Consider the following 25,302-nt stretch of genomic DNA (forward strand, 5'->3'; position numbering starts at 1 on the left):
GATAAGTTTAGATTAGTGAAATTATATATACGAGTATTTAAGTTAATATATATCGAGAGTCAACGACAGTGACTCCGCGCCTAGTAGAAAGTTACCAACCGACTATATAAGTTATATGCTACTAAATATATATTCGGTCGGTGACTATAGATCAGATTTTCCGTTTTTCGGAGATCGATTTCTCCACCCCCAAAGACCTAAAGTAATTTCGAATACCTCGTTCTAAAGATAATTGTTATTTTAGATAGCGTGCTATATTTTTATATTATAATTTTTTGTAAATAGATTGCCGAAATATAAGCAACCGAAATATGTAGGACTCGCCAAAAAGGCTGTATTTTCTTTCTTTTTTTCCCTTCTTCTGGCATTCCAGACGCTCATAAAGAAAAAATCTAACAACGAGTTTCTTAAATTTCTAGGCAACGTTTAAAACTGCGAATGTGACACTGCTGTTACAATATTTTATTAATTAAAAATCTTTTTATGTTTTATTATATAACAGAGCCGGAAAAATAAAAACTACCGGATCTAGAAAGCTCATATTTTAAAATTAAGCTTTTCTCGTTAGCAGTGAGGTGCTCGGAAAACTTCCGGGTCGATAGGTTAAAGTTCACGGAGTTGCCCCATAGAGATATTTCAGTGTTATGGTTTAATTTCATGCTTATAAACAAACTTGATGCAATTTCGAATAGGAAACGAACTTCGATCTTGATGTAATAACACAATATGAATTATATTCATTCATAAACATAAATGACGCCTTTATGGTCGTGACGTAAACATAAACTTAACATAGATAACGTCATCATTTCGTCACCGCATTGCTTTTACGATGTCATTGTAGTATAAAGCACAGAAACCAATGCACTACAGTGTAAAAACTAAATAATATAAAAATTAAATATCTGTTATATAAAAATAACGGCTATTTAAAGCACTTCGCCGGGCAGCCTAACTATTGAGAAATGTAAAGTGTTTAAACAGTAGTTTCCATATAAAATGGAAACATCTGTATGTTGCAGTTTCTCTTATTCATGTGAAGTTAAACAACAAAATTTACTTTTACTTCCAATATTAAATAAAATCGCAACGATAAATTGCATGATAAAATCATTATCTCAAAGGAAATCTGTAAATGATGCACACACTGAAGTATATGTAAAGCACAAAACGTGTTTACAAAATCTCAACTGTGCTAATGCGTTATTAGACATAATATGTATTAAGTTTAGGAATAAAAAAAGAAAAATTAATCGAATTTGAAGGGCCAATAGAGTCCCAAACTATAGCAATGTAATACACAATTGCAAGGGCACCAGTACATTGGGCCACTTGGAACCCTGCCCAGTATATTTTGATGCAAATATTATTACGAAAAACAAAACAAGCACCTGATCATTCGCTGAGAGATATTTATTCTTAACAGAAACGTTTTCAATCCAATCAATGGATCATCATCAGGCGAAATTCGAACATTACAAAAATAGAACAACAAGTTCAAAATACAAAAATATATAACGGCTAACCAAAACGTAACTAACAGCACAATATCATTTCTAAATATCAACAAATTAATAAAAATGCTGCTAAAATTAAAAATAAAATATTAATATATAACAAACAAAAAGTGTATACAAAATATTAATACCTCTGCCTTAAAAAACAGATAAATAACACTAAATAATACCACTGCTTAATAAGCTGTACAGAGTTTTTCATTAAACTGTACATATTAATAAAGCTACTGCTCTTATTAGAAGTTTATAACTGCATACTTCCATGCGGAAGGAAGCCCCTCGGCATCTCTTGCGTTGATGCAATTCCCTTTAAGCTTGCTTTTATAGATTTCTAATTTCTCGGCCGTTCTTGCCAAGGTCGGGGAGTGGATTTGTTTCAGTATATCTGCTTCATTCCATCTTACTACTGAGCCTTCCGCTTGTGCCATTTGTGACAATACTGTGGCATTAGAACCTTTTCTAACATCATATCTGTGCTCTTTTATCCTAACTCCTAGATTTCTGGTGGTAACCCCGACATAATCTTTACTTATTCCTAACACCTGATTCTCGTATGGAATTCTATAAACGCCGGACCTATCCTCTTTCTTAATTAACCCTTTATCATTTCTAAGAATACTGTACAGATTCGGAGCTCTTTTTAAGATAATCTTTGTATCCTTTATGTGTGCGATATCATAAGGATACAAAGATTATCTTAAAAAGCGCTCCGAATCTGTACAGTATTCTTAGAAATGATAAAGGGTTAATTAAGAAAGAGGATAGGTCCGGCGTTTATAGAATTCCATACGAGAATCAGGTGTTAGGAATAAGTAAAGATTATGTCGGGGTTACCACCAGAAATCTAGGAGTTAGGATAAAAGAGCACAGATATGATGTTAGAAAAGGTTCTAATGCCACAGTATTGTCACAAATGGCACAAGCGGAAGGCTCAGTAGTAAGATGGAATGAAGCAGATATACTGAAACAAATCCACTCCCCGACCTTGGCAAGAACGGCCGAGAAATTAGAAATCTATAAAAGCAAGCTTAAAGGGAATTGCATCAACGCAAGAGATGCCGAGGGGCTTCCTTCCGCATGGAAGTATGCAGTTATAAACTTCTAATAAGAGCAGTAGCTTTATTAATATGTACAGTTTAATGAAAAACTCTGTACAGCTTATTAAGCAGTGGTATTATTTAGTGTTATTTATCTGTTTTTTAAGGCAGAGGTATTAATATTTTGTATACACTTTTTGTTTGTTATATATTAATATTTTATTTTTAATTTTAGCAGCATTTTTATTAATTTGTTGATATTTAGAAATGATATTGTGCTGTTAGTTACGTTTTGGTTAGCCGTTATATATTTTTGTATTTTGAACTTGTTGTTCTATTTTTGTAATGTTCGAATTTCGCCTGATGATGATCCATTGATTGGATTGAAAACGTTTCTGTTAAGAATAAATATCTCTCAGCGAATGATCAGGTGCTTGTTTTGTTTTTCGTATTATTTTCTGCTGAGCACACTGTATGTTGTTTGCAAATATTATTGTTTATATGTATAAATCAATTCCTTCTAGATTGTTAAATGTTGTAGAGAAAAAAAGCAGTGCAACAAGTTATTAATTGTTAATTTAGTATGCATAATTTTCTGTATCTTTAGGGAAGTAAAACTGTTCTAAAACCTTTTGTCCATTTGATTTTTTTTAAAAACTGGATTATTAAATTCAACACATTTCACTTTGAAATTCTGATGACTTACTTATAATAATAAATTAACTCAAAACCCAAAAAAATCAACTTTATAAAATAACTTGTTATTGAAATATACATTCTAAAAACTTTTGGCCAGCAGTGTACCTTTTACACAATTTACAAATGCTTTGAGATGGGGATATTTCCCCAACATGTGGAAAACTGCCTCCATTAAGCTCCTTAATAAATATCTGGAAAAGTTGACTTAGACTACTGATGGCTGAAAACCCATCTCCCTCCTGCCCATCATTGAAAAAGTGCTGGATGCTCTGGTCATCAACAGGATAATCCACCATTTCCAGAAAAACTGCATATTCAATGCGTATCAATATGGGTTCCAAAAAAGGAAAAGTACAATGGACACACTCGCCAATATTACAGGATACATTAAAAGAGCAAAAAGGAATGACCAGCACACACCCTGTTGGTCTCAATAGATTTTGAAGGTGCATTTGACCATGCCTGATGCTGGCCATTCAAGCTAAAATCTTAAAATCTAATTGCCTGAAGAGCATCTTTTACTTCCTAAAGAGCTATCTGTCAGGGAGGAGAGACAGGATCTCCCACAATAGCAAGACTTTTCACGAGCAACCAATTACCACAGAGTGCCCACAGAGATCAAAAGCTGATCCATATCTCTGGAACCATATATGGAGTTTCAAGATTACTGAAATGATGCCAAAGGACTTAAAACTCATCATACAAAGATATGCAGATGTCACCTTATTGCTATTATCTCACAGTAATCAGGAAATACTCCAAAAGTACAGTACATAAACCAGCTGTTAGACAATCTATCTAACTGATCAGACAACAAGCTTATCATTAACCTCAACAAATGCAAAGGATTTTTTTCCCAGAGCCAATCCATTGGCCAAGAAGCCATCTATACGGATTAAAGATACCAAAGTTCAAATTCATAACACAATCAAGTACCTGGGCCTTATTCTGGACCAAAAGCTGACATGAACCAAGCATATCCAACACATTTATGATAAGACCATTAAATCTTGTCACACTCTCAAGCCCATATCCAAAAACAAATGTGGACTGAATACAAAACAAGGGCTAGTAAAATTTTCTACACTGGATGCTATTGCTCAAGACATCACATACAGCTGTGAGATCTGGGGATATGCAGTAAAAAAAAAACTACATATTAAAAGGAAACTACGGCCCATACAGTGTCTGGCAGAGATAGTCACTGCCGAAAGTTATAGGACATCATCATCAAACAACCTGTTCACAATTACCAAGCTAATTCCAATTGATATCTTCATTAAAGAAAAGACATTACATCTTAACTAAAGACAAGCCAGAAATAGCAACCATTATTAAGAATCTACTCTCAACTAACACACTCCCTGCCCATGTCACTAAGATGGTCGAGAAGATGGAGTTGGTTTAGATTGTAATTTGAATCCCCAAGGCACTCACCCAGCCATCTACATCTGCTCCAAATTCCACATGGAGTCCAACAATGAATTCAAAGGCTTCAATATGCAGACATAGATACATATATATACACACACATATACATATAGACTGATCTAAGTCTAATAATGGAGTGAGATGCACCTTTGTGGTAACAAATGATAGGAATATAATATTTAATCAAAGCACTTACAAACTCCATGGCCACTGCATCATCAAGCATGCCAAGCCACTAGCTATCTTGAAGGCCCTGGAATTTGTTCACTCCCACTGTAAGGCCCTAATGGGCAGGATATAATAAATATAATTTTGGATTGTCAGGTCACACTCCATCAATTGAGGAAAATGAACCTAAAGCTCCCTATTATCAATGACTGTCAAAATAATACTACAAATTCAGGACCTCCTCAGTATTCATTTCTTCTGGGTAAAAGGATGTTCCAACAATATCTAGAATGACAGAGTGGACTTCTTAACAAAGAAATCACCCAATAGAACTGAAAACTATGCTAACACAGCCATACCATCCTCTTAGATCAACAACTAGCTGAGGAAAGAATTAATCAAGACAGCAGGCAGAGTGGGATTCCAGAAATACTGGAAGGCTGACACACATGTTCCTGTTGTTTATTAACTACAAAAATTATATCCAGAGAGAAAAACTATGTAGCACTATACTAAACTGTAACAAAGAAGTGAGCACAGGCACGTGTCAGTACATAAGGTCACCGTACAAAAAAAAATATCTCTATACTGACAGAGTGATCATATATCACTCCGTCATTGGCTATACCATATCCGTCATTGGCTATACCACTGAGTGCAGCCAATCATACTTTCCCTACATATTTAGATGATGAACACTGTAACTAAAATGGATGCAAGGTGATAAAAGAAAATACTAAAGTTCAAAAAAAAAGCAAAGAAAATATGTTTAAAAAGAAAATTATTTGAACATTTAGAAATTATAAAAGTAAATAATAAAAGAATAAATAAAAATACAGGTTCACAAATGCATAAATCTTGAGCTTCCTAACAAGTAGGGGGAGAAAAAATAAACACATATGTGAGCCAAAAGTAAACATACCCAAAGATAAAAACAATACAGATGTGTAAGAGGAATGTTGTTAGTAAATTCTATTAGAGTATAATTATACTGCAATATGGTTTCATCAATTCTCTGGAGGTTGTATTGAATAGTACAAATTTTCCTTTTCAAGTTTGTGGGTCCTGGTTAAAATGTACTCATTTGGTGGACTTTTGTCGTATATATGTATCTATGTTGAGAAGTTTTCATTATAAAATTAATGATGTGTATGCATATGCATATGCCTAAAACTTCTAAAACAAGGATCTATGTATTAGGACTGAAGAGGGACCTGTTATGTCCGAAATACATATCAAAAAATAAATATAGAAGAAAATTGCATGCCTCAAGGTCACATTCCATGTTTAATCCAGTGTGATAAGTCCATCTTTGGGAAAAGTGTGCTAGCATAAAACATACAAAATAAGACAACGGACAAAAAGCCATCATAAATAAATGTATCACTTAAATTTATTTTTGTGAGATTTAATTACATTCATGTGAACAGAATGGATTAAATTTTTCAGAAGAAATTGCAATGCCTGTCTAATTATTTTTTTTATATATATAATTAAAGAAGAATTCACTATATTACTAAAACCAACTCTTGAAATGCCTGTCATTGGGCTATATAACAGCTATAATAATAATAAAAATAAATTACCAAACAATTTGACACTAGAGGGAGGCATTAGGTACCATCTCGTAATAAATTTAATAATTTTAATTTTAATTAAATAATTTAGATTAAACTGGAAGAAAAGAATCGGCCCCGAGTAAGACTCAAACCCACAACTCCCACTTGCCACGCAGATACATTGCCAATTATTCTACCCGGACCTCCGGCCCAATCTCGTCTTCCAGTATATATAACATTATGCTATAACCATCGTCAGTTACTACAATGCCAGCTGGGGATGCACCAAGCACCCTTGTCCTGTAAACTCCCATATAAGGCACTCAATGGTTGACTGTAGTAATATAATGTATCAGGTTTTTGTAGAGTTGTTTCATGAATTCACTGTAGAAGTCAAAACTCAAAACTGGAAGACAGCTCCATGGATATAAATATTAGAAAAAAAACTTGAAAAAATTAAAGGAGTCAGGATATTTGTTCAGATTAAATGCTTTTCATGATTTTTAATCCCATATTCAGATCACCATTGGATGTTCTGACAATTCATACATAACTTTTTGAATCTAACCAATCAATATTACAAATTCAAACATTTCTTTAAAACATTAACAATAGTTGAAGTGTATACAAAATTATAATAAACATAAAATAATATCTGTGCATAAACTAAGAAACAAAAATAAAAAGCAAATAAGAAATCATAATAAATGATAAAAAACCTAAAAATAATAATAAAATAACAGTAAATAAAATAATTCAATAATAGATTAGTAGTAGTGGAAGAGTAGTAGATAATTAAATAGTATGCACAGATATTATTTTATGACAGATATACAAATAGACTTTCACAAATATCTATCTGTGAAGTTTCTACAATATAAATGGAAAGAAGCTTTATCTGGAGTTTTTGTGGGCAGGATTGTAACCATAGCAAAGAAATAAGTTATACCCAAAAATCTAGCTTCTTTTCTTCTCTTCTTTCCTTCAGAATTGGAAGTTTGGTAGTAATGATGGTAGACTCTTCAGCTGTTCCAAGTGGCAAACACAGTAGACTCTAAATTAACTGTCATCCATTGGAATCGGTAGATGCCAGATAAATAGTTTTTGGCTGCTTGAGAGTTATTTTTAAAAATATGCTTAACTAATACTATACCCAAACTGCACCATACCAAAAACTCTGTATTGACTTGATATTAACATTGAAATACAGTAATTAAAAGCAAATTGAGACAAATAAATACAAACAGGTTGAATGAGAAAAAAATCTGAACAACAATAGATTCCAACCAACAGATATGCTTACACACAGTGAATCTGTTGGCGTGGGAATCAAACATGTAGTGTTTGTGTGGGCTTACATATGGCACAACATTCCAAATTTAAACTTATATTTTTGCAGGAAATTGATTTTATTTTCATTTTTATTTGAAGTATTATTTCTTTGAGTTTTTTTGCTAGTTACTTGAATTCCAGTTAACAAAGACTCTACTGTAACTTGTATTTTTTATTAGAATCTTGGTATCCTTTCACTGAAGAGTTGATTTCTTTTTCATGAAGTTCTGTGGAGAATTTCCCTCGTTTGAGATTGTCTTTATGCTCAGACACCCTAGTGTGCACTATATGCTGTCTATGTAGTCCATTCTGTCATCCATTTTGTTGGGAATTGGGAAGAAATTAATGCCACTTTGTCCCTCCTTTGGTATCAATTCTTTCTCATTTTAATCATGTCATATTGCTGGTTGTCTTATAGTCACTATTTCCATGTTTGTTATAATATTTGTATATACCACAAATAATGTTAATTAATTTTATAATATCTGTTCATTTGTTAAAGAAATGTTTAAATTTTCAATGTTGGTCAATTAGATTCAAAAAGTTATGTACAAACAGTTATTCTGTTTGAACTGTCAGAATATCAAATGTTGTGGATCCAAAGATAAAAATGAAAACCCCAAAAAGCACTTAATTCAAATACATATCCTGACTAATTTAACCCTTTTGAGTTTCTTTATAACATAGATTAGATACAACTTAAAACAATTTATTTTTTGTTTACATAAAAAATTTAGCAAAAGAATTTTGCACTTACACAAAAAATCCCTTTATTCCTTCTTCTTTATATATTTCAATGAAAGATCCATGAATAGTTCTGAAATGTAAATTCATGTTTATTAATAAAATAAATAATGTAAAATTAAAATAAAACAGCCTTCATTAGAAAATAATAAATGATATTCACAACCCATAAACAAATTAATTTTTTTTTAACATACACTTAAATTACCAGACTGTCCAATGATTTAAGCTTACATTTGATAAAAAGGCTATATTATGGTAATATTAATTGATTACTATCAAAATTTGTTTAAATGTAGGCAGTGGTATTGTCATTCTGTAAAATTATTAACAATTAAAAATTATTTTAAATTTAAATAATTTTGAAAATTCAATACAGAGAGACTCTATTGAATTTTCTAATTATTTGTTTTGAATTTGAAATATACTTGTAAAATAGCAATCTGAAAAAACTCAGTGTCTTTATCCAATGAAAAGTACAGCCAAACCCCAATATTATGCTATCAGTTTGTAAAGTCCACATTAACATGAAGTGGACTTGCAGTTCCATGGACAAGGATAGGCATTTTGATATTAATGAGTTCAGTTAATATGTAATATGAAGCATGTTGTGGTCACATGAATTCAATAACAATTATAATATGTCTTTTAATATAAAACACACTGCTTCTGACTTCCTTGAAGCCACAGAGGCCAAAGTAGTAATGCAAAAGTCACATCACGACAAGAGAAAGTTTTTTTACTTTAACATTGGCCACAATACTTACACACCAACACTATTGTCAATACAACATCAGTAAGTTATTTTTAAATCAGTAAAATTTTATGCAATTCCAGATGCTGAATTCAATTTGGGTGCTAAATCAGCATGTTATATCTGGTAGCTTTAATCAGCCAGCCAAATGAACAAGGTGGTTTATATATCAGCCTACCACTCTCAGATACCAAGGAACAAACACAGGTAGGTTATAAACCTCAGGAATATTTCACATAGGGTCTTCCCCAGAAATGTCAGTTTCCCTGTTCCACACCACCCAGCCATTCTCAGTGTGAGGCTGACAGAACACACAATGGAATTGAAAAAAAGGCTCTTAGTGCTCACAGGTGAAAAAGTAAAAAAAATGTAGCTTTGTCATTCTACCAACTCAAACCAATGCTGGAAAGAACCAGTAATTCTATCTTTAAATCTATGTATCTCAATAATGTGCATTTTGGAGCAACACACAAATTTATTGTACTTAACTTTTTTAAACATATCCAAATAAGAGTGAAAAAACTGGGATAAAACTTACCCTTTGCCATTTGATAGTAGGATTACTGATTTTTTTTGTAAAGTTTGCTTAATACAAACCTTGATAATACAAAATGCCAATTTTGAAGTCCCTTCAATTTTGTATTAATTGGGCTTGACTATTTAATTACTGAAGAAATGATGTGTCAGATTTATATTAGTTTACAATAAGGTTAATTAATTAAAAAGATATTATTAATTAGCCTTATTGTAGGACAATGTGAACCCAGCAAATCATTTGATTAATAATATTTATCAGTCAATTGTATACATAAGTATTTAATTAAACATTTTCAACCTGTTTAATAGTTCCTCTTCAGAATAAATGCCTCCAAATATAAAAAGTTTAAAATATCCCTCTGGAGGTGGCACAGTTATAAAAATTAATTATTATTATTATTATTATTATTATATAGAAATTATTAATAAGATATAATTTATCAAGTTCCTTTAATACTTTTTCTAGTTGAAATGGAGAAGCTGTAGTTCATACTGAGAGACAACAGTCAATGACAAACTGAAAAAAAAAGAGAGAACATAGGACAGTTTTAGAAGAGATTGTCCTACAAAAATATTATAAGATGCCAAAGAAAGTTTGTTGTCAACACCTACATTGTTCAGAGTTGCATTTCCTATTTTTACTATTGATCAAGTGCCCATATTTAATGGGCACTTGATCAATAGTAAAAGTAGGAAATGTATATTTTGAATTCGAGATAAACACATAAGAACAGTTTTATCTGTTATTCTAAGGTTAGCTTTGAATTTTTATTACAAAACTAGGGAGCTTTGCCTCCCTCCTGCATGCTCACCCCATAGGCTTTGCCAACTTCTTCCTATATTTACCAGTTGTACCCATTCATTTTTGAATATTTTATTCAAATGTTTATAAGTGCAGTCACAATCAAAAATTTTTTGAAAAAAATTTTTAGATTTATTATTAATAAATCAGTGGAATTGTAAATAATAATAGAATATGTAGATAAGCAGTGCAGCCACATATTTGTTTCAGTACATTCCATGGGGCAAACAATTCACCCAAACCCTACTCGCCTTGCTCAACCCCCTTAGGGGACGACCTATTCTCCCACATTTCACATATCCTCAGGTCTTGATTGCTTTGGCTCAATTGTCCCAAGGATTTTGTTCCCAATACAGACTATTCAACACAAAAATTTTATGATAATTTACCAATACTTTGCACTGCCATTTCTATGTTATTTTTGTATTTTTGTTATGGAAAAAACTGTCATGACAGTTTTAAACTGAGTATTTAATGTTTATTATATATGTGGTATGATCCAAAAGTACGGGGAATGCAGTAATCTATGACAACAAAAGCATGTATTTGAAGTTACAGCGTATGAAATGGATTCTACCAAACCACCTCTACGTGTTCAGGTTAATTTCACCCATGTCATGTGATTAAACCGCGAGCGCTGCTGTTTTTTTTCTGGAGATAGTTACCTTTGTTCTGCGACGTAATCAAAGTGGAGTTTCAAGAACAACCTCCAACATTAAATTTTGTCAGCATTTAGGTAAAACACCTACGGAGATTTTAAAATTGCTAAGAAAGGTGCACGGTGATTCTACGGTGAAAGGTCACAGTGAAGTCAAAATGTTAGAGGTTGTTCTTGAAACTCCACTTTGATTACGTCGCAGAACAAAGGTAACTATCTCCAGAAAAAAACAGCAGCGCTCGCGGTTTAATCACATGACATGGGTGAAATTAACCTGAACACGTAGAGGTGGTTTGGTAGAATCCATTTCATACGCTGTAACTTCAAATACATGCTTTTGTTGTCATAGATTACTGCATTCCCTGAACTTTTGGATCGTACCACGTATATATAGAGTAATTTAAATAATTTATTTTTAATAATAATATTTATCTTAATAAGTATAAATATAGATATGTACAGAAGTAACATACACATATTTTTCTTCTCTTCCTACAAACTGTGCAACTTTTCTGATTGTTATAACTGTAAAAAAATAAATAAAAGTAAGATTTTAATAAGACAAAACATATTTAAATTATTCAGTAAAAATTGAAAAATTTATTAAAAAATAATAAAAATCTTTAGAAGAAATAATAAATATTTTAGTATTAGACTTTTTTCTTATTTTATCACAACTACTAATACTTTTTAATACAATATTTTTCATTCCTATTTTAATCGGTTCATCAATGTAATTAAAAATTCTAAAAATATAGTATTAAAGAAATAATTCAAATACAGTAGACTTCACTCATTATAATCAGGGATAGTGTTATTAGTTATTTAATGTTATCAAAATGAGCAGATCCCAAAACACAAGTTTAAGTACTTATGAAACTTTATTGTAGTTAGAATTCACTTACCATCATTATAAAGCAAATGGGCATTTTTACACACACACTTTTCATAACAACAACTTCAATATACAGTTGATAAAATGCTATTATCATCAGTGTTAACTAGTGTTTTAAATGTTAAATACTAATTATTTAATTATTATTTGCTCCCAATATAGTATTTTAAACAGCTGGCATTTCTTATTTCTATTACACACTAATGTTGCAAATGATATTACTTGTAGATGAATTATATTAATATAATATGTAGGGGTCGCCAAAATCGGAACTTGGTGATATTTTTATTAAAGTGGCAATAAAAATATAATACTGGCGATTGCAAGTGGCAATAAAAACCCTAGTCTGCTTGTTTCGACATTCAGCATGAAATTGAATCACAAATCAAACGTCGGGAAAAACAGCAAAATGTTGAGCCCCGTGCAAAATAGGAGTCCCTTGCATCATACACCTAGCAATTTCGTGACATCATGTGGCAAGTTCTGGCAGAAAAGTAAGAAGTGACATTCAGGTTAATGTCAGATGAGTATGATTTCTCGTCCATGGTTATGATCAAAAGGACATATCCAATACTGGCTACATCAGTTTTTTTTTTTTTTGGTTTTAAATATTTCTGTAAGTAAAAAAAATCAGCACATTGCAATCTATGAAATCCACATTGACACATACACACATGTGAAGTGAAATTGATTACTAATGTGCTCTATGAAAAATAGCACTTGTCTGATCACTGCCTTTCTGTCCATGAATTTTCGTGCTTATGTGATATTAGCCTGAGAACCGAAGGCAGTTTGCACTCTTCGGTGTTTCCAGAGTGGGGATTTTTTATCAACTGACAGAAATTTTGGAGAATTTTTTGGAATGACTTTTTTCACTTTGATCTTTTTTCAGTATACTAAAACAAAAATTTTGACATGACAGAACCTGCAAAATACTGTTTAAACATTGTAATCAAATGTGTTGTTTGGAATTATTCATTAAAAAATTATTCAGAAATGGTTCCTATTGCTAGCAAGGGGAAGGCTATTCGGGACTCTGATTCAAACAAAACTTGGTGAGCACATAGCCCCAAACACAAACAGTTCATCAACCAAATAATAGGACCCGCTTCTCAAGCAGGTCCTATTATTTGGACAAGGAGTTGCTTGTGTTTAAGGCAGTGGTTCCCAACCTTTTCTAGGATACAGAACACTTTTGTGAGCAATTTTCTTTAGCGGAACACTTACTTAAGTTAATATGAAATACATAAGCTTGTCATCAGTTATTTTATTAGAATTGAGCAGTTATAATTCAAAATCTCTACTCATATTATTAATGCTAATTCTAAGACAGGAAAAAATATACCTAAATAACTTTAATGGGAAACTTGTACCTGATGTTTTTTACATATTTCATTCAGTTTTTATCATTGCCTTTATCTTATTCGAAACAGTAGTACACTCCATAAGTACGAGTCGTACAGTATATATATTTAAGTTTATGAAAATTTTATGATTTTAATTTTTTGATATTCGGCGGCTCGAATACGATTTGTGACTAAATCTGCGAAACACTTGGGAGGTGCTTACGGAACACCGGTTGGGAACCACTGGTTTAAGGCTACGTGCTCACCAAAGATCCGTTCGAATCGGAGACCTGAATGTCTGGTCCTCTCGTTGCAAGTTACAGTTTAAGAAGTTACTCTTGCTTTTCAGATGCCAAACTGATAGGGCTACCAGCACCTGCATTAATTAGTTAGTAAAACTGGTGGCGATAAATAATTTGAAGTGGCGAAAAAAATTCAAATCTGGTGAATTTTTAAATTTTGCAGAGTGACCCATTATACAAATTCTGGTATATTGTATATAGAGGATTACTATTCAAATTTTTGTTTTAAATTTCATGTCTCCCTGATCAACTCTGTACAAATACCCTGACCCTCACATCCCTTACAGTTAAACAAATTGATGAAATAAAACAGCATATGACTTACTACATAAATATGTTATTGCTTCTTTCACTTTTTTGTTAGTTATTTTTTCTAATTAACAATTACATAATTTTTATACTCGCTAAATAATTAAATTTAAAAATAAAATGTTTTATTAAATTAAAGCAGTTTATCCTATTATTAATCCACAACCACAACTCTGTGTGGCTTTGAAAAAAATAAAGTGACATTATTTATCCATTAACAAATCCATGCACATGTTTATTAAATTTATCTCTTAATAAATTTTCTAAACTTTATAAAATATTAACCTGGAAAAAGATCAGAAATTATTTTGTTACACAATCAAAATTATTAAAATAAAAAATACCACCATTTAAATTAAAATTATTTATCATTTCTTGCACTTTGTTATCATTTTTTTTATCAGATCATTAACATCTGTCCTCAAATTGAGAATGTAAACTGTATATGTGAGGGATTCAGAAACAGTTAAAATATTTCAAAAAATTTTAATCAATGTTAGATTATTAAGTTTATTACAGATTTTTCTCTCAAATTCGTAATACTAAATTATTAATACAGCTGTTTTAAAGTTTACAAATGACAATTGATATTGCCATGTTATATTTGGGACTTAGTTTGATCCCATGGTATTTTGCAATGCTCTCCTCCCAGTTGCATTTTATAACTCTTCACATAAACAATCAATATTAGTTTTTAAAATTAATCTGCACTATCAGTAAAAGAAGTAAATGTCTGTAATAACTGTATAAATTAAAGAAAATATAAAAAGTAAAGAAAGTGATTACAATTTATAAAGTCTGATTTTGAGTGATTTTAAAATACAATCTTACAATGCAATAGAAGAGTAAGACTTGTGTGTAATAAGACTTACTTATTAAATCTGAAATTGTAAAAAAAATGTAAAAATTAAAATTAAATTTTGGCTGACTGTATTTACATCAAAATATAAATAAATAAAATATATCGAAGCCACAAAATTGTCTCTGTTTAATGACTAAACATGAAGACAATTTTGGTAGCTTCGATATATTTTATTTATTTATATTTTGATGTAAAAATTAAAATTAACTTATTTGATATGTGGTATACTGGCACAATGAAGTGGCACTTATTTAAAGAAATTTAAAGAACTGCTTACAAACTTGGTCTTTAGGTATAGAATCAGAAAATAAAAAATAAAAATTGATAAATAGCACTTGTGCATTCTTTACATTTCAATTATACACAGCCCACATATTAAGTCAACATTTCACTGTAACAGTTTTAATAATCTTATTATCAACAGTACATCTTTATTTAAATTGAAAAAACTTCATACAAATTTTGAAAAAACTGGAAGAATTACATGTCTTTAAAAGTACAGTACAAAATACCTCAATGACATGCATTAACCTAGTGTTTCTGAAACTTCACCTTCTGGTAGACCTGTTTAATAAATTTTAATGTGCCATTTACCTAATCTGCATAGTTTGCTGTCAATATATTTGCCTAGACCCAAAGGGATGTGTGGATCATATATTGTTGAGGAATCTGCTATCTGAATTATCTCAACCACCTGGACATGAAAATTTCTACTATTCGGCACTACACACTGTGCAAAAATTTTCAGTGTTTTCGGACAATGCTTTCAATGATGTCAAATAAGAAAGGCAGTTAAGTATCTCAGAATGGTCAGATTTATGGGAGAAGGAAATGCAACACCTGGAAATCTGGCAAGGTGGAATGCTTTCCAGGAAGACTTTCTACTGGAAACTGACTCTATTCAGGTGTTAGGTTTGTGAAGAAAACCCAAAAAACTCCTTGTGACCAGCCCATTGGTGAGATGCAAACACGTGACCAATTACCAGTGTTTTATCCACTCGGCTATTGATGGGCTAAGCACATAAGGAAGCCAGTATTAATTATCACGGCCCAGACCCAACTTGTGTTATTTTAAAATTTTAAATAATTTCAAAAAAATATATTATTTTAATGAAATTATTTAAATTGTAAACGTATGTAATTTTTCCTGTTAACTTTAGTTAAAATAATTTAACTTAAATAATGTAAAGGAGTGTTTTAGAAGTTAGACAAAATGACCAAAGTGGGAAAATAATTTCAATATGAAAATTTTCCTTTTTACAATATTTTTTGGTGCTCATTACTTGAAGTTCATCCTTAAATGAAATTTTTGAGCCTTATAAAAATTCATTCTGAAGTCATCGTTATAAATTTTGCATTTTTGAATGTCAAAGTCCATTAATTACTGTCTGTGTTAAAAATAATCATTTATGGAACTGAATTCAATTTTATTTCTATTAATCAACATATTGCATCAAGTTTATAATTGTATATGCTGTCCTACGATGATGAAAACATGTGCTTAAATTAAAGCATTCTTTGAATCTAAAATATTTATGTTAACTTATACAATTAGTGTTGTATGCAAATTGTATGGTAGGCTTTATTTAATTATATGTATGATTTAATTTCAATTTTCCAAACTATGTAATAATAATTATTAATTGGTTCATAAATTACAGTTTTATTTTGTGTGCAATAATTTTTTGGGAAAAAGGTGTCCGGATACTTTCAGGACCCTTTTTTGTAAGTTGCATTGTACCACATAACTTCTTGCTGCCTGCGGACAGCTACACTTGGTCTACTTTATTGTGAGAAAAAAAAATCAACAAGGCAGCCAAGGAGGCAAATTCTCTGACTTTCCGTGACTTTTTCTGAACACTAATGAAAATCTCTGACTTTCCAGGAGTATAAGAATGCTGTATATATGTTATGGACAAAGTGATTAACATGTTTAGTACTGAATTTAAAATTTGATTAAAAAAACCTCCACTTATTTCATTTAGAAATACTTATTCTTTGTGAATTATTTCAAAGTATTTTAAAAAGAACATGTAATCTTTTAAAACTAAGTACTATTAACTATATTAATTAAATGGCAAAATTTTACCTATGTGCACCATCTTGGCGGTGGTCGCAACTGTTTGTGCTCTTGACGGATTTCTCCCAAAGGGGAGCTGCCAGCAGGCCACCGATTGTTTAACGTTACTAGATATTGATACATACTAGTTATTGATACGTGTGTTCAAGAACTACCGTGAATAAATAACTAGTGACGTTAAACAATCGGTGGGCGGCCGGCGGCTCCCCTCTGGGAGGAATCTGTCGAGAACACAAACAGTTGCAACTGCCGCCAAATTCGGTACTAAATGCAATACGCACGCGCAACTGAGTGCCAATTGGCTAGCGTATGTCGGATGATTGTTCCTCAACTTATTATTATCACTTTGCCTGACTAGGTGATAGCAGTATTCATAAAGACCAGTCAATTTGATAAATTTTTGAAATTTATTACAACGCCCAATTTTGTTGGTCATTATTCATAATGCCCATATTAATCACTTTGTCCATAACATATATACTGAATATGCTGTATCTGTAATACATATACAGCAACATACAACAAGTCTGTTCTCCTTTTTAACATCAATGCTTTACATGAAAATGAAAAAATAAATGTAATGAAATAAAATATGCTAAGAAAACAAAAGCATATTTTAAACATTAGTTGATTTTATTGTTTTCTTTTAATTCTTTTTTTGTAATTTATAGTAAAAAATTTTACAGAAAATATTAACTGTTCAATTGGTTTTGATGACAATGCCCATTCTTAAGCAAATTTGACATTTCTATTTAGAATTTTTCAATGTAAAACTGATGTTGATGTAAAATTGTGCACTATTGCATTCTATTACAACCAATTTTTGTAATATTTTGTTTACTGTCTACAAATTAAAAATTCTATGTGCATTTGTAATTGGACAACTTTGGACTACTTCAGCACCAAGTTTTAGTGACTTTTTGGTTAGTCTCTCCGGCAGCTCTGATTTGCTAAGGCTATATATTATGCACACACACACACACACACATAACAAAATGATTTAAAACATTTTTAGCTTTAAAAAAATTTTTTGTCCCAAACTATAAATCTAGTATTAGTAAATTTCCAGAAAAATAAACAAATTCCCTCACTTTATACCAAATTAAGTTTCCTTGATTTTCCCTGGCCATTACAAAACTATCTGACATTTTCCAGTGAGGGAACTCAGAATAAAATTTAGTTATAATCATTCTGAAAAAAAATGAGTTTTTGGACCATTTTTAAGTAATTCTTCAGGTCAATTTTGATTTTCAGCACTATGTATTTAACTAATAAAATAAAACAAGTTATAAAATAATATGTTTTTAAAATTCTTTTAAAGACTTTTTTAAAAATAGTTTTATTAACATATATTAATTTATTAAATTTTAAGTGAAATTTCATTGTGACTTAGTAATAAACTGTACATAGACCAGCCCTGGTCCATGGACCACAGTACAAGTAACACAAAACTAAAAGATGTTACTTTCTTGCAATCAAACTAAAATTCTACATACCATGGAAAGGATGACTTGCAATAATTGAGACGCATCGTGCAACAGTGTCTTCAGCTGTCTCTAATAAGAATGCAGAAACATTTTGTTCATTATTATCATTCTCAGAACTATTTGAATGCCTATCTTGTCTAGTTACTGGTAATTGCTGAAAAAAATTATTAACTAATTATACATGTAATAAACAAATATTTATAACATTTATATTAAATCATATCTAATATATATATACATAGAGTTTGTTAGTCCAGCACCTATGAGACCAGAGTGATATTAAATTATCGAAAATGTCAAATTAACAAATATTTTTGTATTTTGCAAAATTCCATAAGTTATTATTATTATTTGTTCTTATATTTTTAATATTATATACGTTTTATACATGTACCTTTATATTTTCATTTATTCGTAACCTCAAAAGTCTGGCCATTGACATACAAAATATTTATTCTAGAACGTTTCAAAAATCTTTGTTCTATTTGAATACAACCAACATTCATTTGTAAACATCACCAAACTTATGTATTAATAATAATAAACCAAATAATCACCATAATTAATCGGGCTAATTAAGTGCTATTATTAATGATTAACTACTAAGCAATTTGGTACTGGAGGACAGCATTAGGTACCATTTAAATTAATTAGTAAATATTATAATTGTTAAATTTAATAAGAGATGGCACCTAATGCTTACTTCTAGTACCAAATTATTTAGTAATTAATCATTAATAATAGCACTTAATTAGCCCAATTAATTATGGAGATTGTTTGGTTTATTTGATTTGGATTTTTTCCAAAGTAAGGTCAGTAAAATATGGGTGCATATTGGTCAAAGGGTCTGGGTTTAGAAATGTATGAAAACTTCACAGATGGCCATTTATACAAGGGCTATTTTTTAAATAAGGTCCGTCTGTGAATGAGAGTGAGAATAATGTGCAATCACACCAGTACGCATGCACTTCTGCTCCGAGCAAGCTTGGGCATGTTTTGACTCCATTTGTAGCCATATCGTTTGTCTGTATGCTGAGCTATATAAAATGTTTAAGAAAATTGAGTCTCCCGCCGACTGTGAGATATGATCTGTTATTCGATTCTTGAGTGCAAGAAACTTGGCAGCAGTGGAAATTCATCGTCAGATTTGTGAAGTTTACGGTGATAATGCTATGAGTGACAGTAAAGTTCGAAAATGGGTAAGAATATTCAAAGATAGGCGAGTTAATGTGCATGATGAACCATGCCCTGGCAGACCTCTGATTTCTGAAGATTTGGTTCGTGATGTGGATAACAAAATTCGAGAGGACCGGCAATTCACGATTTCAACGTTATCAATTCAATTTCCACAGATTTCAAGATCAGTTTTGTATACCACTGTTTCAGAGAAACTGAATTATTGAAAATTGTGTTCTCCGTGAGTTCCAAGATTGCTTTCAGATGATCACAAAACAAAAAGATTGGACAGTGCTTTATCGTTTTTGACTTGATACGATCATCCACACAGTCCAGACCTTGCACCCAGTGATTTTCACTTGTTTCGATACTTAAAGAAGTTCCTTTGTGGTCAACGGTTCAACAACAATGAAGAAGTGAAAATGGCAGTCATGGATTGGGCTTCTTCACAGGCGGCAGATTTCTTTGAAGTCGAAATTCAAAAAATTGTTGAGCAGTATGGCAAATGTTTAAACAAAAATGGAAATTATGTAGAAAAGTAGATAAAAGTATGTAGAATATGGGAAAAAAATATATTTTAATGATATTTACAGTATTTTTCTTCTTATTAAAAAACGGATTTTATTTAAAAAATAGCATTTGTATATATATAATAAATTTAAAATAACTAGAATTCGCATTATCTATTTATAACTCACACATAAACCTCAGTACCTACTCTAGCACTCAATTTACTATTCACATAAATATTTTTGACTCTATTTAGGTGCCTTTGTCAAGTAGTACTGTCATTCTTCAAACCCAACATACAGAATAAATTAAAATAAAAAGTGTTCTACATGTTTGTTCCATTAGTGGATGTAAATATTTAAATTAAACATTTCCATACAGATTTTCAAACATGAAATTAAAATATGATCTACAAGAATGCTCTATTAGCAAAGTAATGATAATTTAAAATGAATATTCCCACAAGTTTTCAAAAATGAAATTAGAACACATTCTACATGTACATTCCATCAGCAGAGACATAAATTTAAAAATAATGTAATCTGCAACTTTAAAAAGGGGCATCATACAGAATAACATTATTGGCAAAAAAAAATAATGATAACTCAGTAAACCATCACCCAATTTTAATGAAACTTATTTTGTTTCCACTCTCATTTAGAATATAGGAATCTTAACATTTTTTAGTTAAGATAAGGATTAAGATACCTTTGACCCAGAAATATACCAGTAATTTCTCGTAACCTTTGATCTAAATGTGTATACTTGTATTTCCTACAGTGATCATTCTTTTATAAATAGTATACTTCTAGTTTTCTATCTATTGACAAAATTTTAAGATCAAAATTTGAAATCAATATTGCAATTTTGCAACTATCATTTTTTTTTTCCACAACAAAAGGTTTTTTCCACCTTTTTTTTTTATTGTAGTTAATGCCATTATTATTAAATAATTTAATGTTTTGTTCTTTTAAAATGTAAATACAAATAAGTAATAAGTGTAAACATCAAATTATTGTACATTAATGCACTTTTTTATAATATGCAAATTCGCATATTTTCTGAAATGGCATATAAATGAAACAAAATCTAAAATTTTGTTGCACATATAGTCATATATCTTTGTCAAAGGCCAGAAAACTATAAATAGAATGAAAATAAACAATTACTTAATCAGATTTGAGTGCGCATTTTTCAAATGACGCATTTATAAATAAGGGCTAAAAAAGTTGGTTTTTGCATTTGTATACATTATATTTATATTATAAACAATCACATGTATATCAACAAATATTTATTATATATCAAATTAAACAGGGAAAAACAATCTTTAATATAAACTAGTCATAAAAACTGTAAAATTATTCGTTTTCAAATATGCAAGAATTTAAAAAAACGTCAAAAAAGATCAGTCCGCAGAATCATGACACCTAAAAGATAAAACCTGAGTGTTAAAAATTTGGCAGTATTTTATACCATTTTTTGTGTTTAATTACAGCAAATCAACCAAAACACATGCAGACTTTTAATAGTGTAAAGATTTGCTAATTTATCAATTAATTCTAGTAGTTATTTAATGTTAAATGTTAACATGTCCTAAATTGAATCTACATAATGACATTCTACCATGTAACAGTTCGTTTTGTCTTTTTATTTTGTATTTGGAGTTGCAGATAATTGATAAATATAGTCAAAAACTGTTGGTTTTTACTTTAACATTTGCTGGAACTATTCATTTTCTGAACACTTATCATGATCATAAAAACAATGTTAAAATATGTTTAAAAAATAAATTTAAAATGTATATTGAAATATTTATTTTAAAAATTAAATCTTCTAAAATGGGACTAAAGTGAAAATGTTATGTAATTATCAATATTTATCAAAATATATAATAAAAATTATGAATTATGTAGCTAATAAAGGTTTTAAAAAAGTAAATAGTCAGGAATTTTAATAAGTTCCTGAATAAAATCTACGCTTCAAAAACTAAAAAGTTTTTTTAACAGAACTAAAGTTACCTCAATCACAGTGGTATAAACTGCTCCTGCGATGAAATTAGAACATAATTTAGCTGAAAGGCCTCTGTAGAGTCCAAAAAAGCCATCTGTTTTTTTTATATGCTTCACTAAAATAACAAAAACATGAATTTCAGCTATGCTTATACTCTATATTTATTTCATGACATTTTTTCATTAATTATAAGAAATTCTTTTAACACTTCTTAATATCTTTAAAATTTGAAAGCATTTACAATATGTGTAACCTTACTTTGTCATGAAAATTAAACATAACACTAGAAAAATGTTTGATACTAATAATATTTAAAAAGGATTTTTAAAAAATATAGGTACAGTAGAGCATCAATTATCTGAATACTGATCAACCAAAACATCAGTTAACTGAAAGCATTCCAGTTGGCAAATCTAAATTTCCGCTAGTGCTGTGGTGCTGCAGCACTCTCCCCTTCCCTGCCAATGTAAATTGTAGGCCTACTTTGATGTACTACTTTATGTAAAATATATATTTGTAAGACATGTGATACAAAATATATACAGTACAGTTCAGTGTTTAATATATTTTTTCATAAATTATCAGTTTTCCAAAAAATCATTTATCTGAACAACCCCAGTCCCGAATTGTTTCAGATAATCAATGCTCTACTGTAGTTCCCACTTTATAAATTCCCAGTTTCATGATCTGACTCATTACTACATTGGAGGGAGATGATATTAATGAAACTGCCAAAGGCATGAGTTATTGAATGACCGTTTTCTTAACAAGTCATCGTTAAGAGCAGATACTGTATTATTGTTCACTTGTAGCCTGTATATAAGTTTGTTGTTATTACATTCGTGCTTTCAGGTATTTCATGTATTCTTTCAACATGTCTAAAAAAGAAATGATACTGTTTGATATGAAAAACAAAGAACAATGTAAATCAATAACAACAAGTACAAAAATAAAAGCAGTTATAAAGCTGGGTGCACCATTAAAGATCTTTGCAACAAACATTCTCTAAGTTCTTCTATTTGTACTATTTTTTAACACAAAGAAAAATATTTAAAAGAAATTAAAAATGTGTGATTACAAGAATTTTCTTAACGATAGTGCTACTGCTGCACCTAATACTATGTTTGCACACAATCCACAACTCACTTTGATCTCGATTTGCCTACAATCTGGATTGTGACTGTCGCTAGTCGAACGTCGTGCTGTTCGCACAGGCAGTCCACTTGAGAACAACCCGGCTATTACACGCAATGATAAAACTGACGTAACTACATGGTAAGTCATGAACACTAAGAAACAAAATGGAAGTTTTGGTTAGAAATAAATACAGTACTTTTTCTTGCCATTTATCTAATAATACAGATGTCATCATCTCTCCAAATACAGTATCTTTTTTATTTCTCTGTCGATAGCCCAACACAAGTTCTGCCACCATCTTGTATTTTCTTGCGCGTGTGGGACTGTGGGATCTCTCTTATGACTGGATCTAGTTACAAGAACTCTCGAGTCAATCACGATTGAACCTCGTTTCAGTTTAGATTGAAACAGTCGAGGGAGGTCGCACCAAGGCATAGTCGCCGACCTTGGTCACAATCTAGATTGAAATGTTCAGTGCGAACGGGGTCAGTCTACAGAAAAGAGTGAGCATTCAGATGAAAAATATTTAAAGAAGTAATTTTGTTTTAGTTTTTCTTTGCAAAGAAAGAAATTAATGTTAAAAAACAGAACAGTTATACTTTTATTATAATACAAATATAATATTAATAAAAATTTTATGCTTGGTTCCAAGAAACATACAACCAATCAAGAGAACAGAAAGCAATCAAATAATAAAACTTTTGTCATCAAATATTTTTGTTGTTGTTTTTCAACAATTTACTATCTAAAATCTCATATGCAGAACATAATTTATTTGAATTAAAACTGGTTCATGATTTACGAGCTCCTGCTTTACTAGTAACTTCTATAAACCAATTAACTTGTAAAAGTGGGAACTACCCCACTTTTAAATATGTTCTGAAACTTCTATATTTAATCAGATATGTGAATAAAAATATTCAGTATCTGACACTGATTTTACTCAAAAATTTGTGTCAATAAAAACAGATTGTAAAGAGTTCCTTAAAGCTCAAAACCACTGAAAATTTATTAAAAATATTCATTGTAAACCTTAAATTACCTAGTTTACACATCAAATGCAAAAATTGAATCAATAATATGAAGATAATTATGTGGGACAATTATGTGCAAGTGCATCATAAAAAACAGTCACTTTTTATTTCTACTTTCTGAAATTTTCCAAAATAATTATTAATTCATCTTTGAACTTTTCTTTCAATATTGATTTCAAATGATTAAATTTGCAACTGTTCTTTTAAATTTAATTTTTTACAAAATCCACAATAAAATCTGTTGCAAGATATTAAATATGTTACTTTTTCCATAAATATATAAAAAACAATGAAAAAGAAACATGAGCAATTTCAATTTAACTTCTGATATTAAACTGATATGAAACTTCTGAAACTACTCTTTGCTTGATTTTATTTTATTAATGCAAAAAAAAAAAACAAGTTTTACAATAAAATAATATTTCCTAAGATAGCTCTTTTCTCCAAAACTTTATAACATTGCATTGTATCTGATTATATTTTTTGAAATTTCTTAAGTACTATATTTTAATTATTATTATTATTATAATTGAAGTAAACCCTAAAACTGTGAGAGATTCTTAAATGTTTATCTTAAAATATAGTAGATTTATATTTAAAACACAATTTAAATGAAAATGCAATACTCTATATTCTCTATTCACCACTATAATATTTATTTCATAGAATAAACAAACAACACTATGAAAACCCAATACAATATATTACTAAAGCCACTCACTGCCATATGCCATCGGGCTATGTAACGGCTATAGTAATAATAAATTACCAAACAATTTGACACTAGAGGGAGGCATTAGGTGCCATGTCATATTAAATTTAATGATTATAATTTTAATTAAATAATTTAGATTAAACCGAAAGAAAAGAATCGGCCAGGAGGGGGGCTCAAACCCACAACTGCTGCTTACCA

General features: G+C 30.4%; 1 protein-coding gene across 1 annotated transcript in view; it reads right to left on the reverse strand.

Annotated features, from left to right (window-relative positions):
• Window positions 1-25,302, reverse strand: part of LOC136990616 (mitochondrial carrier homolog 2-like) — a gene marked incomplete at its 5' end in the record, with an annotated part of 52,598 nt that overhangs the window by 11,916 nt on the left and 15,380 nt on the right. Inside the window, 4 exons of the mRNA XM_067289011.1 lie at window positions 8,501-8,560; window positions 11,712-11,763; window positions 18,529-18,673; window positions 22,227-22,333. Coding sequence (XP_067145112.1) covers window positions 8,501-8,560; window positions 11,712-11,763; window positions 18,529-18,673; window positions 22,227-22,333 — 364 coding nt within the window. The remainder of the gene's footprint in view (window positions 1-8,500; window positions 8,561-11,711; window positions 11,764-18,528; window positions 18,674-22,226; window positions 22,334-25,302) is intronic.

This window comes from Centruroides vittatus, unplaced genomic scaffold (assembly GCF_030686945.1).
Source record: "Centruroides vittatus isolate TY-2023 unplaced genomic scaffold, ASM3068694v2 scaffold_946, whole genome shotgun sequence".
NCBI classification, from domain to species: domain Eukaryota; kingdom Metazoa; phylum Arthropoda; class Arachnida; order Scorpiones; family Buthidae; genus Centruroides; species Centruroides vittatus.